At 36.5% G+C, this 13,395-nt stretch overlaps 2 protein-coding genes across 3 annotated transcripts in view; both read right to left on the bottom strand.

Annotated features, from left to right (window-relative positions):
• The window catches only part of LOC106065689 (solute carrier organic anion transporter family member 2A1-like), a 29,782-nt gene extending 24,591 nt beyond the window's left edge, over positions 1–5,191 (bottom strand). The window contains exons 1-2 of the mRNA XM_056015738.1: positions 4,875–5,191; positions 317–573 (exon numbers count right to left, since the gene is read on the bottom strand). Coding sequence (XP_055871713.1) covers positions 317–526 — 210 coding nt within the window. The 5' untranslated portion in view covers positions 527–573; positions 4,875–5,191. The remainder of the gene's footprint in view (positions 1–316; positions 574–4,874) is intronic.
• A 1,852-nt stretch (positions 5,192–7,043) lies between these two features.
• LOC106073264 (solute carrier organic anion transporter family member 2A1-like) overlaps positions 7,044–13,395 on the bottom strand; it is a 34,250-nt gene continuing 27,898 nt past the window's right edge. For both annotated transcript variants that reach the window (XM_056015736.1, XM_056015737.1), the window contains 2 exons: positions 11,253–11,317; positions 7,044–7,786 (listed from right to left, as the gene is read on the bottom strand). In XM_056015736.1, coding sequence (XP_055871711.1) covers positions 7,443–7,786; positions 11,253–11,317 — 409 coding nt within the window. In that variant the 3' untranslated portion in view covers positions 7,044–7,442. The remainder of the gene's footprint in view (positions 7,787–11,252; positions 11,318–13,395) is intronic.

Here is a 13,395-nt window from a genome sequence, read left to right as displayed (position 1 = left end):
AAGGTCATGTGTTTCTTTGGCCTACGGTTAACGAGCAGGGTGGTCATGTGGCCAGCACCCCAACTAAAGTCAGGTACCCATTAGAGTTGGGTGGACTCAAAAAAATCTCGAAATTCAAAAAGACAGTCTTCACCGAGATTCAAACCCAGGAACCCAGGTTCGGAAGCCAAGCGCTTAACCACTCAGCCACCGCGTCCCCGTTTAGATCTATAGTATAATACAAATATAAAATGATTTTCACATAGGACATTCAAGTTTACTTTACAACGATGCATATACTGACCAATGAGCTCAATATTTAGACATATAAACTGACCTGTGAGTTTACATAGATGGAGAGTGTGGAGGTCAACAGAGCTGCCATGCCATAGAAAGCAGTGAAGCAACTCATATTGGCACAAGGCTGGATGACCTCTGGTGTCACTGACAGAATCCCACAAAGCGTGTCCCTCTTTGGGCCACCTCGGAAGTCCTCGCTCGAATCTTTTCGTGAATCGGGCACTGGATTATACTCCGTTCGGTTCATGACAGCAGTTAGTATATGTCAATGTTTGTTATTATAGTTTAGACAATCTGTTGAAAAGTAATAATTTAATGTGTGAAATATTTATCCATTATGCAGACCCTAACTACTTTGTCAAATAATATGCCTAAATACACCAGCAATCAGAAGCTGGCTTTGATATAATGCATTTCCTCTTTAGCTAACCTAACTCTTTCTCTCCTAACTGACGATACCAGCGTTGATTCCACCAGAATGTGGTAAATAATTACGGAAAGTGTTAACAGAAATGTTTTGTTTTTTTCCACACTAAATGTCAATCGATCCCGAGAGTCTATATCGAAAGAACGTTTCTTAAAGGGTGGACTTGGTAGAGCGATGTGCAGACAATGGAGTTGCAAAGGCAGTCAAACTCCAGAAAAATCCTTTGTACCCAATTTGCAATTATAGATACATATTTGAGTGTCGTTCTTTTTAATAACAATATAAGAAACATTATTCTAAACATTTCAGACCTTGCGATCTATAGGGCAAACGATGTCAAGGCTGTATGTTTTTATGACCCTCGGTTAACGAGGGTGTCATGTGATAAGCACAAACACCTTCGATGAAGTCCAGTAGGGAATCGGCGCTTGTTGCGCCATTATCCCGTTGATTGTTATAAAGGCTTTTATCCAACAACCAGGTTTGGACATGGGGGCTCTTCACCCCTGTCCTGTCTGAGGGCTCCCAGCTTTGACGGCCATGACTGGGCATGAGGGGCCGTACCACGCACACGGCGCGCCAACCCCCGGTCCTGGGTCCACTCGCTACAAGTGGCCAAGAGCAGCACTTACCATGGGGAGGTTACCTCATATTCCTATACTGTAACCGTCACTGTTCCGTGTACGGACCGCCACTTCAGCTAACTGGACACTGAAGACTGCCAAATGAGTGGAACGGCTTGAATGACTTTTCGGACTGGGTTGCTGGCTTTTGTTCAATCCCCACCCCAAGTGAGATTTAAAAAAAAACGAAAAGCTGGGGGCCTGGTTCGCTACTCGTACTTGGCCTATCTAGTTCCAATACTAGACGTTTCCACCGGAAGCGCCACGCCGAGGCGACTGGTAGCTGGAATCCTTCGGAGCACAAACACCAACCACGTTTGTCTTTTCCGCTATGAATGTGAGGTACCCATTAGAGTAGGATGGACTAAAGGACGCTCTAAAAGTCCTTAAATTCAAAGTCCCGGGATTTGAATATGAGACCCCTCGATACGGAAGTCAAGCTCTTTAGCATTAAGCCACCACGCCCGCTAAAATAAAGAGACGTCTTTTCATGTAGCACCTTTTATAGCATCGTCTGCAACAAGATCCCTGATCTTTGAAAAGCTTATCTCCCCTTAGCTTAGAACTTTTTTCATATATATATAAACGAAACTGCTAATGTATTATTTAATTGGCTAATTCTTTTTTATTGATTCATGTGATGTCATGGACAAAGAATAATTGTGTAAAGTTTTAACGTGATTCGAGCATGATCAAAGGGAGAGAAAAACGTGTGAAAGGCTTTGACTAGATACAGACAGGCTTAGTGAGTTGATCTAAACACCTTTACAACACGATCGATAAGAACTTCTATTGCAGCTTAGAAAAGACCACCTGCACCTTTGGCACCAACAGCACAAACACGGGGGGGAAAAATTGGACAAGATCTTTTGTGTCTATAGATTCCTAGTTATGTGAACATACAAGCACCTATAGATAATACAAGCTACTCGCTTTAACAAAGTCCTTTCACAAGACTGCCATAAAACAAGGTTACAAAGACAGTTTGTGTGGAAACACAAACTCAAAATCGGCCCCCCTGAAGTGGTCCACCCAGGCAGGTAAAAAAAGACAGGTTTCACTATTTTCAGAAAGAATATCAAAATAGAATTCTATCAAAGACAAATGACAGACAAGAATGGGGAAAGAAGGTTGACAGATCCTGTGTGGTGCCCCAAAGGTCCATCAGTCCAAGGGACAGGTGAAAGTGAAGTTGGATCTGAACCTGCCCTAACTGATGTCATGTAATGATTATCTAATCTAATTGATCTAATTGTTTTGTAAAAGGTCAATCTCTTATTCATAGCCTTTAAAAAAAAAATTCGTATAACAAATATATAAATAAATAAAAATTCCCCTTCCTTTACTTGGGTGTTTTGTGACGTTTTGGCTGCTTCAGTTCACTCGATAATATGGAAAACTACGTATTAATTGTTGTTTTAAATTATGTTCTACTTATATGCATTCTAAATAGATTTTTTTCTCTTTAAAAGTAAAAGTAATTTTTTTGTTTGTAATTGTAGTAGTTAGTATGACAGAACTTACATAACTTAGCAATATAATTGTAAAAAAAAAATGTTTTTGACAAAATATCGAAAACAGTTTTAAAAATATGCTAAACACCAATCTTCCTTAATAAATAGCCTCCCGTGTTTGTTACTAGTAATAGTGAATAGTTGTAAAAATGGTGTATTTTTATGAAAAAAACTGCTTGCATAGTTGATTTAAAAATTAAATCTAAAAAATCTGAGCCAAATGTTTGGAATTGAAGACAACACTGTCGCAGTTTGTTTGCACCAAATTAACCCTTAAAGTGCTGAGCTGTTTGGAATTACAATTCTGATTTTTAGAGGCTAATCTACCAAACGCGTTTAAAGGGTTAAGAGCGCTGCTTTCTTCTAGAATCTAGGGCAATAACGTTATTTTTAACGGCCTCCGAAAGCGGAATAGGAACTATTAGTTTTGTGTGGTCTGTCTGTCCGTCCGTCCATCCATTCGTCACGTTTAGATCTCGTAAACTAGAAAAGATAATGAAAATCTGACATCGTGATATTTTAGACCACTGAAAGTTCTGATGCAACGGCTACGTTTTTCTTTTCAGAAAACAAAAATTTTAATTTTTAGAATCAACGGTGTTAGCAGGTTTTCATAAAAATACAACATTATTATAACTATTCACTATTAATAGTAACAAAAACGGGAAACTATTTATTTCAACACATGTATGCTAACAGTTTTAGATATTTTTTTGAATTTTCCATCGTTTGAGGGCGAGGGCCCCAGGGGCTTGACTTTTTGGGGTCCCCTGCATTTTGTGTAATATTTATTTTTTAATGTAAAAAAACATTCATTTGGGGGGCCTCCCTCAATTGACGGTGGAGATTTTCAAATTCTCCCTCCTCCCAACCCTAGCTACGCCACTGCAGCCTTAGCTATTTTGCCTCGGACTCTTTGACCTGTGTTTAGGTTGAATTTTATTTTACATTGTAATGATATTCCTTATTCGGATTCGTGCGCATTTATAGTTCTAGAGAAGACGCTAGAGTCTTGTTATTTTTATAGATTTTCAGTGTTGGCGTTACATATTTCACCGTTGAGTTCATACTGTGGGTACTGGTATTATCATGGACATTGCAGTCGGCATCTTTGTCATTCTGGATGGTCAGAAGTTAACTCTTTCTCTCCCAACTGACGATGCCAACGTTGATTTGACTCCCATTAAACTAAATTGGGTTTTTGATTTATAAACTTTAATTTGTATTGTGTAAAAAGAGCATGCATTCTCCTATAATTCAGTACCAACTATAACATTTTCTGATAACCAACAAAAATTATCAAAGTTTACTCATAACAGGAAAGTGAAATACAAATGAGCAAAACGAATAATACTATCGGAATGAGAAGAAAATAATTACGGAGAGAAAGAGTTAATGACAGTCCTTGAATGTTACTACCATGAATTATGTTGATTCACAGTTTATTCAGTATCTGCCACAGAGACGAATCTTTGGTACAAATTGTTGATGGGTTGTTGAAGTCATTGTCAGTGCCTTGTCATTGTTTTGTGATGGAACATCATAGCAAGGCGATTAATATATGCATATTATTTAAGTAATTATTATGAATACACATATGACTTCATATCTCCAAATGTTTTTCTGTTATTTATCATTCACATAATTCATTTCAGTTTCATTGTATAAAAATCATTGTATTAAATTCATATTTTATTTTAAATCATCATACGCACTGATTATTGGTTTATGTTCGACTGTGTCTGGTGTGTCTATTAGGCTAAACCTAATGATTGAGGCAAAATAGTTCAGCTACCTAGACATTTAAATATCTAATAACACATAATTAAAGTCCTGACAGACACCTTTATTTCACCAGACTTAAGAAACAAAAACAGTTCAAAATACGAAGAATATAATATCTAGCATACTGATAGTACTTTCTAAAAAGCAAAAGAAAAAAAAAGGTTGTGATTTCTAAAAACAACAACTTTGTAATTTAAAAAGAAAGAAACAAAAAAAATTTTTGTAACTAAAAAAAAAAATACTTACAATAGCAAATATAAAAGTATTCGGTGATAACCCAGTTGTGAGACTATGTTGCGTGCCTGCGAGATCTAACTACATTCTGTTGTCTGAATGAAAAGTTCTTTACACACAATGTGCCCGTATTAGTCTGTGTCTGTGTGGGTGGATGGAGAGGGGGCCGATGAATGGAATGATGGAGGTAACATATTTATATATGTATTATAGAGAGTGAGGGGGGAGGGAGAAACATACAGACATAGAAAGAGAAAGAGAGAAGGGGAGGGAGAGAGAGAGTAAATCATATACAAGTTACAAAAAAAATACTTTAAAAAAAAAAAAAAAAACTCACTCGTATTGAATGTAATTGTAACAGTGCACACTTTTGTAGACCAACCAGTACGGGGGGGGGGGGGGGGTATCTGGGAGAAGGTTTCTTTGCTGGCCTTTCAAAAGCAATATATAAAAAAAAATAGAATGTCGTCGAGCTTGAGCCTCCACAATGACAGGCCGACATGTTTTCCACTTAGCTATTCAAGTACTTATAAAAATAGGCTTTATAGTCTATTTTAGTTTAAAAATTTTTTAGCGAACTGCCCAATTTCCTACACCAGGCTTATCTACCATTAGCTTAGTATATTTTTACATATAAAACAAAATTAATTGATTCCGCCTTATCGTTTAACTAAGTGTTTCTTTACTTGATTTGTTTGTTTGTCGTCAACGATGAATAATTGTGCAAAGTTTGAAATCGATCCAGAATGAGAAGTGGGAGACATAACGTGTACAAGATTTGTACCAGACAGGCAAAGTAAGTTGATATAAGCTCAGTAAACGAAATAAGCAAAATTTAAAAATCCCTTTTTATTTAGAAAACTAACTTAATCTAAGGGAAAGAATTCCGCAATTACAACTATATCTCTCAATAATTTAGATGTTATTTTGCTTACTCGATATCAAGCTAAATAATTAATTGACTAATTTGTTTATTTTTCATTGATCCATATTATTTTAGGTACAATAATTAATTGTTTAAGGTTTCAAATTGATTCGAGAATGGGTGTGGGAGAAAAAAAAACGTGTTTAATTATCAAAGGGGTCGAAACCCTACATCTGTAGTCGTATACGTAACTACTGAAGGATTAATTTCCCTTGCTGGTATCACACGAAATACTTAATTACCAGTAATTGATTGACTAATTCGTAATTTTTTTTATTGATTCATATCTTGTCTATGCCATTGAATAAGTGTGCAATGTTTCAACTTGATCTGAGAAAGGATGTGGGACAAATAACGTGCACAAACTTTTTATCAGACAGACAGACAGACAGAGTGAGTTCATATAAGCTTTATAAAAGAAATACACTACCATAGTGACTTGCTTCTCATTGACGTACGATGTAGGTCAATTGAACACCTGGCCAGATTTTATACCTTCGTCAGACCAAACCACTTTTTGCCTCTTATTGTGCAATAAATAAAAATGTAAAGATTGATCCTTTCCCTTACCCCCTCAAGCCTTGCCAGTTTTACTTTCTCACTCGTACTAACCTAACATTACGTGTTCCTTTTCACTGAACTCTTTTGTTTACTAGTCATTTTGTACCCGTGATTGAACGGTTGACTTTTGTATTCATCTCTCCAGTAATGTAATTCCAATCTCAGACCACCGAGACAACTTTAATCTTGCTAAGTTATTGGTTTGAAATTCTCGATTGTGCTGACTGGACAAAGCCAGTCCGACATTGGACATTTGTATCCGAAGTCAAACACCAATAATAAATGTCTACAAAAATTAACCACTAACAGAGTAGATGAGATATACTTAGCAAAAGCAATTACATTTATTGCCATATTTATGTGCTGGGTGTGTGGCTATGTGGCATACACCACTTGGCGAACTAACAAGAGGGGTCGAGTTTGAGTCTCGATCTAAAAATTTATTTAAGTTATGAACGAAGATTTTATCAGAGGCCTAAAAGAATCATTATCAGCAAATCTGATGACAATTTAGAGAAATGAGAATAGAAATTGAAAATACAACAATACTTTATTCATCCTTGAATACAGCTGTTTTAAAATAGGCAACATTCCTATAAGTTTATATTGAGCATAATATTTGTTTTACAAAACTCCCTAATGCATGTAATACGAGATTTTAAAATAACAACTTATATACACATATTTTTTTTAAAAATTGATATGGTTAAAAACCTAATTGTAACCAATTTTTTTGTTCAGTGACATATACTGACTAAAGTTAGCAAAAGTAACATTTAGGCTTCCGTAAACGGTAATACTTTAAGGCAATTATGACATGCGCAGTGATACTTAAAAAAAAAAACACGATATCATGAGGGTAAAGCACATTTGGGATAAAAGCACGTTTCCAGCGGCGTAGCCTACCTTCATTTTACGGTTTGATAAGGAGAGAAAAATGATGTAATTGGAAAGAAACCTTTTAATAAGTTGAGCCCAGTTTTTGAACCTCTAAAAATCGTAAAGGTGACTTTCTAAAAGGGATAAGGCATGGGTCTGGACCTCCTTAATCGACACTTTCTTTCTGTTAAATGAGATAATCTCTACTGCTGAAATCATAATCCGTCAGCGTTCTTATTATTTTCATTGCTGACTGTAATGTCCTTGTGCTGGCTATAGTCAGAGTTGACACTGGTCAAATGTAGGGGACTCGTTTTGGTGTTATTATTGTTCTTTTGGTCTTTCTCGTCCAGGCATCCGGTGCACCTGGCATAGATGCAGGCGATCGTTAGAACCACAAACGAACAGGCCAAAGAGGTGGCGCAGTAGCTGTGCAGCTTGACCCGGAAGACGTCGTTGTCATACAAAAGGCAGCGCCCCGTCGTGCCACAGGTCACGTCCCACACTGTGCAGATACCATCGATGACGTAACCAATAATAATCGGCCCTAAAAGCCAACCTGAAATCGAAAATACAGGTTTGAAAAATAATTAAATATTGAATTAAATTAATTAAATATTAAATAGCTGTGACACAGTGTTTTCTGACTCTTCGAAACTTTTGCCTACAAGGACATAATGAAACTATCACGAAGGGGTCAATAGGAAGCAAGGATTTTCGCCGGAGGTGCGATCCATGACAGGCGACTGGACATCCATCTGATCAAGACCAATCATCACTGAAGGTCTGAACGCTAACCCGCAACGTTAAAAACAGAAGGCAGTGATGATTTATGGGTTTATATTATAGAGTTATAGCGTCACGTGGTCTGTACGACGTTGCAACGAGCTATTGGTCTCCACTGCCCACAGGTTGTGACGTTGCAGGTCAGTGTTGATCTATAGGTTTATATTATAGAGTTATAGCGTCACGTGGTCTGTGCGACGTTGCAACGAGCTATTGGTCTCCACTGCCCACAGGTTGCGACGTTGCAGGTCAGTGTTGATTTATAGGTTTATATCATAGATTTATAGCGTCACAGGTCTGTGCGACGTTTCGACGAGCTATTGGTCTCCACTGCCCACAGGTTGTGACGTCGCAGGTCAGTGTTCTATGACAAGTGGTCTCGATATGACCCCCAAGGCCGAAAACGTTGGGCACCTCTGCATTATACATTAAAACAAGCAAAATGTTTTTTTAATCCAAAAAAAAAAAACAGCTCTTTCCCTTATTCGATATCAAACAAAATAGTTTATTACCAATAATTAATTGACGAATTGGTTCATTTCTTAATAAGCGATCCCCGAAAGGGGAATAGACGCTATTATTTTTGTGTGGTCTGTCTGTCTGTCCGTCCGTTCGTCCAGTTTATATGTCGTAAACTAGAAAAGATATTGAAAATTCAGCATCATTATATTTTAGACCTTTCAAAGTTCTGGTGCAGTGGCTACTTTTATCTTTTCTGAACGCGAAATATTTAATTTTTTTTAATCAACTATGAAAGTAGTTTTTTCATAAAAATACACAATTTTTACAACTATTCACTATGAATAGTAACTATCACGGGAGGCTTTTTACTAAGGAGATGATTATTTACCATATTTTTAACACAATTATGCAAACGGTTTTAGATTTTTGTAGAAAAAAATTTTTTTTTACAAATTTATTGCTACGTTAAGTAAGTTCTGTCATACTAACTACTACATTTACAAAAAAAAGGGTTACTTTCTTTTTAAACAGAAAAAAAATCATTTAATAATGCATATAAGTGAAACATAATTTAAAACAACAATTAATAAGTAGTTTTTCATATTATCCTGTGTACTGCAGTGCGCGCGTGCAATATGGAGACCTATGCGAAACGAATTTGGCGGGGCCAAGTTTGGGTAGGGATACGGATAATAAGTGAAAACCCTAAGATTTTTTTCACGGAATTTTTTTTCTTGAGGCTTTCAATAAGAGATTGATCCTTTACAAAACAATTAGATCAATTAGATAATCATTATGACATCAGTTAGGCCAGACTCACATATAACTTCACTTTCACCTTTCTTGGTCTGCTGGAAGTGGACCGTTGGGGCACCACAAAAGATCGGTCAACCTTCTTTCTCCATTCTTCTCTGTCATTTGCCTTTGACTGAATTTCATTCAGTCATTCTTTCTGAAAATATTGAAACCTGCCTTTTTACCTGCCTGGGTGGACCACTTCGGGGGACCGATTTTGAGTTTGTGTTTCCACACAAACAGTTTTGTAACCTTGTGGATTTATGTGTTGGTAGGTACAATAAATAATTGTATGAGTCAAACTGTTGACATTTTAACATCACCGGCTGTATGAATTAGATTGTTGATATTGTAACATCATCGACTGTGTGAGTTAGATTGTTGACATTGTAACTTTGCTTCTTATGTTGTTACGTATAGGTCAGTGATGCCCAAAGTGCGGCCCGTGGGATATATCTGGTCCTTTTACACGTTTCCATTTGGCACCTCCAAACATATGCCAGCAGTGCACAATGAAACCTGAGAGGCTCGGTTACATCGTACAACTTTATTGCGGCAATGAAAAATAAAATGTAGAAAATGTATTTAATCTCAAGACAGGAGAAAATCTGGACACTTCTGGTCTTACAACAAGTCTAGTAGTTTTTTTACAATTTAAAAACAAAGCTTAGTTAAGGGAAAGCACCTCACAATAACTGTCACATTTCTCAATACAGCAAGGTTTATCTCCGCTCTTTAAATATAAAACAAAATTGCTTAATTACCACTAATTGATTAAAGGGAAACTCCGATGGTTTTGACAATTTTTGATTTATAGATAATGAATATATTATTCTTTTTTTTTTATTTGCAAGAATAACTTAGTAATTGATGTTTTTGTGACATAATTTTTCTGCGCATCCAAAACGGTCAGATTTTCACCGAATTTCTATGTGACGTCACGAGGGTGCACTCAAATCCTATAATTGAATTCTTTGGCCTGGAAATCCAATGTATTGTTGGTACTGCATCTGGTATTAGCTTCATTTTTTTTTTCAAATCCTATTTCCACAGCAATGAAGTTGCTGAAACAGCTTCTCTCAAAATGGTTTGAGCATAAATAGGAATTAGCTAATTCCTTTGTAAAATATTGGCTTTTCAGACGAATAAATTGTTCCCATTTTCCCTTTAAAACTTCATCTCTTGGAAACAAATGAAAAGAGACACTAATTTCTGTATCAGCATACTTGCTGATTTTATCTTTGGGATTGGAACTACTGCAACAAGCTGAAGAACAATATTTAATTTTCTTCAAGTAGAAATAGAGGTTTAGATCTAGAATATTATTTATTAACAAAGACCGATTATAAATCAACGTGGAGACTACATCTAGCTGTGAAGCGTAACAATAAATGCGATCCGATAGGTCTAGATCTAGAGAGTTTATCGGTTATATAGGTCTAGATCTAAATTTAGCCAGCACCCTTGTGACGCCACGTTTTTAAAAACTAAAAACATCTCGCAGAACCCCGTTTTTTTTTGGGGGGGGGGGGGGGGGACGTGAAGAATTTTCTGTCTAATTTATTAAATATAAAATTTTCTGAGCATTTAAATAAAAAATGATATAATATTTACTCTTACAACTTTTTACGCAGAATTTAAATAAGTCAATAACTAAAATTTGAAAAACTATCGGAGTTTCCCTTTAACCAATTGTTGTTGTTTTTTATTGATTCATGAACTGTCTTTGACAATAAATAATTCTGCAAAATTTCAACCTCACCCGAGAATGGGAAGTGGGAGAAAAACGTGTAAAAGATTCCACCGAGACAGACTGACTGACGGACTGTTCGAACGAAACAAAACCTTATATAAGCTGTCCTATAGTAAAAGTAAAGTAAAGTTCCCCTTTCAGACCTTGTGGTCTATAGACCACCTTTACTATACACATTTTAAATATGTCTCATGCTGTTTATTCTTTTAATTTTTGTTTAGATACTTACCGAACAAAGACGTCATGAAGGCTTGAAAGCCCAAGGCGAACCCTTTGTCTCTGTTTTCAACACATCTGAAGAGTTACAAGAACTGTATCACATAAGCGTTTAGCTAGTTTTACTAACAGATAGTACATAATACACAGGGCCGGTCCTACAGGTTGCGGGGCCCTATGCGAAACGGATTGCGCGGGGCCCAGTTTGGGTAGAGGTAAGGATAAGTGAAAATTAAGAATTTGTATTATAAAATAAATTCATCTTTGCATTTATTCATACTTTATTAAGTACAAAATCATTGTCAATTTAACTTTACGAGCCATCTACAGTAGAGAGTAGCTTTCCAACAAAAAGCCGATAAACACTCAGATCTTCCTATTAGATTTACTATCGACTCGCAAAATATCGCTTTTGTTGTTTTTTTTTAATACAAGAGGTTGAGATAGATTTAGATCTATATTTGTATACTAGTGACTATTAAAGTAAATTAAGTATTTGAAGTTCTTGTTTTGGTTAAAATTCGGTTTATTTTTACATTTTTATTAAATGAAAGCTGACAATGTTTTTTTTTTTAATCGCGAGTAGGATTGGCGTTTTCAATATTGAATGACACTTCGAAATGACAATTTTGTCTGTTTTAAGATTTGCATCAGTTTCCAGAAGATTTTAATAATTTCAGGAGATTTTCATGACTTTTTCTTATATTTAATAATTTCAGGAGAGTTCCAGGAACCATTTAATAATAAGTTAAAATGGTTTAATTTAATATTTACACCTAGAACTCGTACGCGCGGGGCCTATGAAAGAGCGGCCCTGCCTGTACATATCCAATGGACCTCGCAAAGCGCTGTTTTATATTGATATTAGATAGGACAAAGATGGATAAGCAATTAGATCCCCCTGAAGAGAACCCTCCAAACACCGGGAGCTCGAAGGGGCTTGTCACATGTGTTGTAATGTAGATAATGGAACTCCTTAAGACCGTGCGGTGTATGAGGCATTTGATTTGTTTCTCTGGCCCTACGGTCCACGACTGCGTGGCCCCAAGGACTAACCAACTATACTTCCCCAACCAATTGCAGGTAGCCATTAGGGATGGGGGAGGGGGGACCCAGATGTGACCTAGGAGTTCCCGAATTTCAAAATCATGATTGTCAACTCTACCCGAGCTCGAGACGCTCCGGTACCCCAAGCACTGACCACTCGGCCACCACGCCCCATGGGAGCATGCAGTGGCGTAGCTAAAGTGGGGGGGATAATTTGAAAATCTGCCAGGCCCCCACGTGAGGGGGGGGGGCAAATGAATGTTCGAATATTATTTTTCACCTTAAATATTAAATATTACGCCATTATCTGATGTCGAGTGTCAAAATGCTGGGACCCCCCACCCCCAAAGAGGTCAAGCAACCCCGGGCCCTCAATATGATGTCAAATCCCTAGCTACGCCACTGGGAGCATGTGATGTGATAACAGCAAATAATTCGCGATACTGCAGCGTTCGTTTTTTTATTGTTTTTTTTATTTTGTTTTTGTTTTTTTACGGTGACTGAAAACACTACGACTCTGATCTGCAAGCAGCAGAAACTGCAAAGGAGTGCCTTTGTAATTGAAATTGACCATGTATAATGTATAGAGGTCATAAATGCAAATGTAAACTATTTGCATATAAGAAACTCTGTATTCAATGAGGACACGGGAATTGTACGTATAATGTATACCAATTACGAAGAGAACTTTGCCTTGTTATTACATGAACATAAAATGTACAAATAAATATAATAAAATATAAGTGAATACTAGAAATATGTTTTAGCCTTTTAGAGACGCTTATGATTAAATAAAAGTTTTATTTGTTTCGTTTTGTTTTGTTTTTTGTTGTTTTTTAGAAAAAAAAATGTTATTGTAGTATGAGTACAGTTAAATGTAAATGTATAAATATATATACAGTATAAATGTACAGTTTAGGCTTTCAAAATAATTATTAATAGTCTTTTTTCTTCTGGGTACAACTTACAATTTAGTGATAAATGTACACTACTATGTACAATGTGCACGTTAAGGCAGGTATATATTTATAGCTTTTATATAGCGCTATATAAATTGCTTATTCATGCTCAGAACGCTTTGGTCCAATCTCATTTGTGGACCAGTGGTT

The sequence above is a fragment of the Biomphalaria glabrata genome, chromosome 17, assembly GCF_947242115.1.
Source record: "Biomphalaria glabrata chromosome 17, xgBioGlab47.1, whole genome shotgun sequence".
NCBI lineage: Eukaryota > Metazoa > Mollusca > Gastropoda > Planorbidae > Biomphalaria > Biomphalaria glabrata.
The sequence above is the reverse complement of the archived record's forward strand: the minus strand, read 5'-3'. Positions and strand labels throughout refer to the sequence as shown.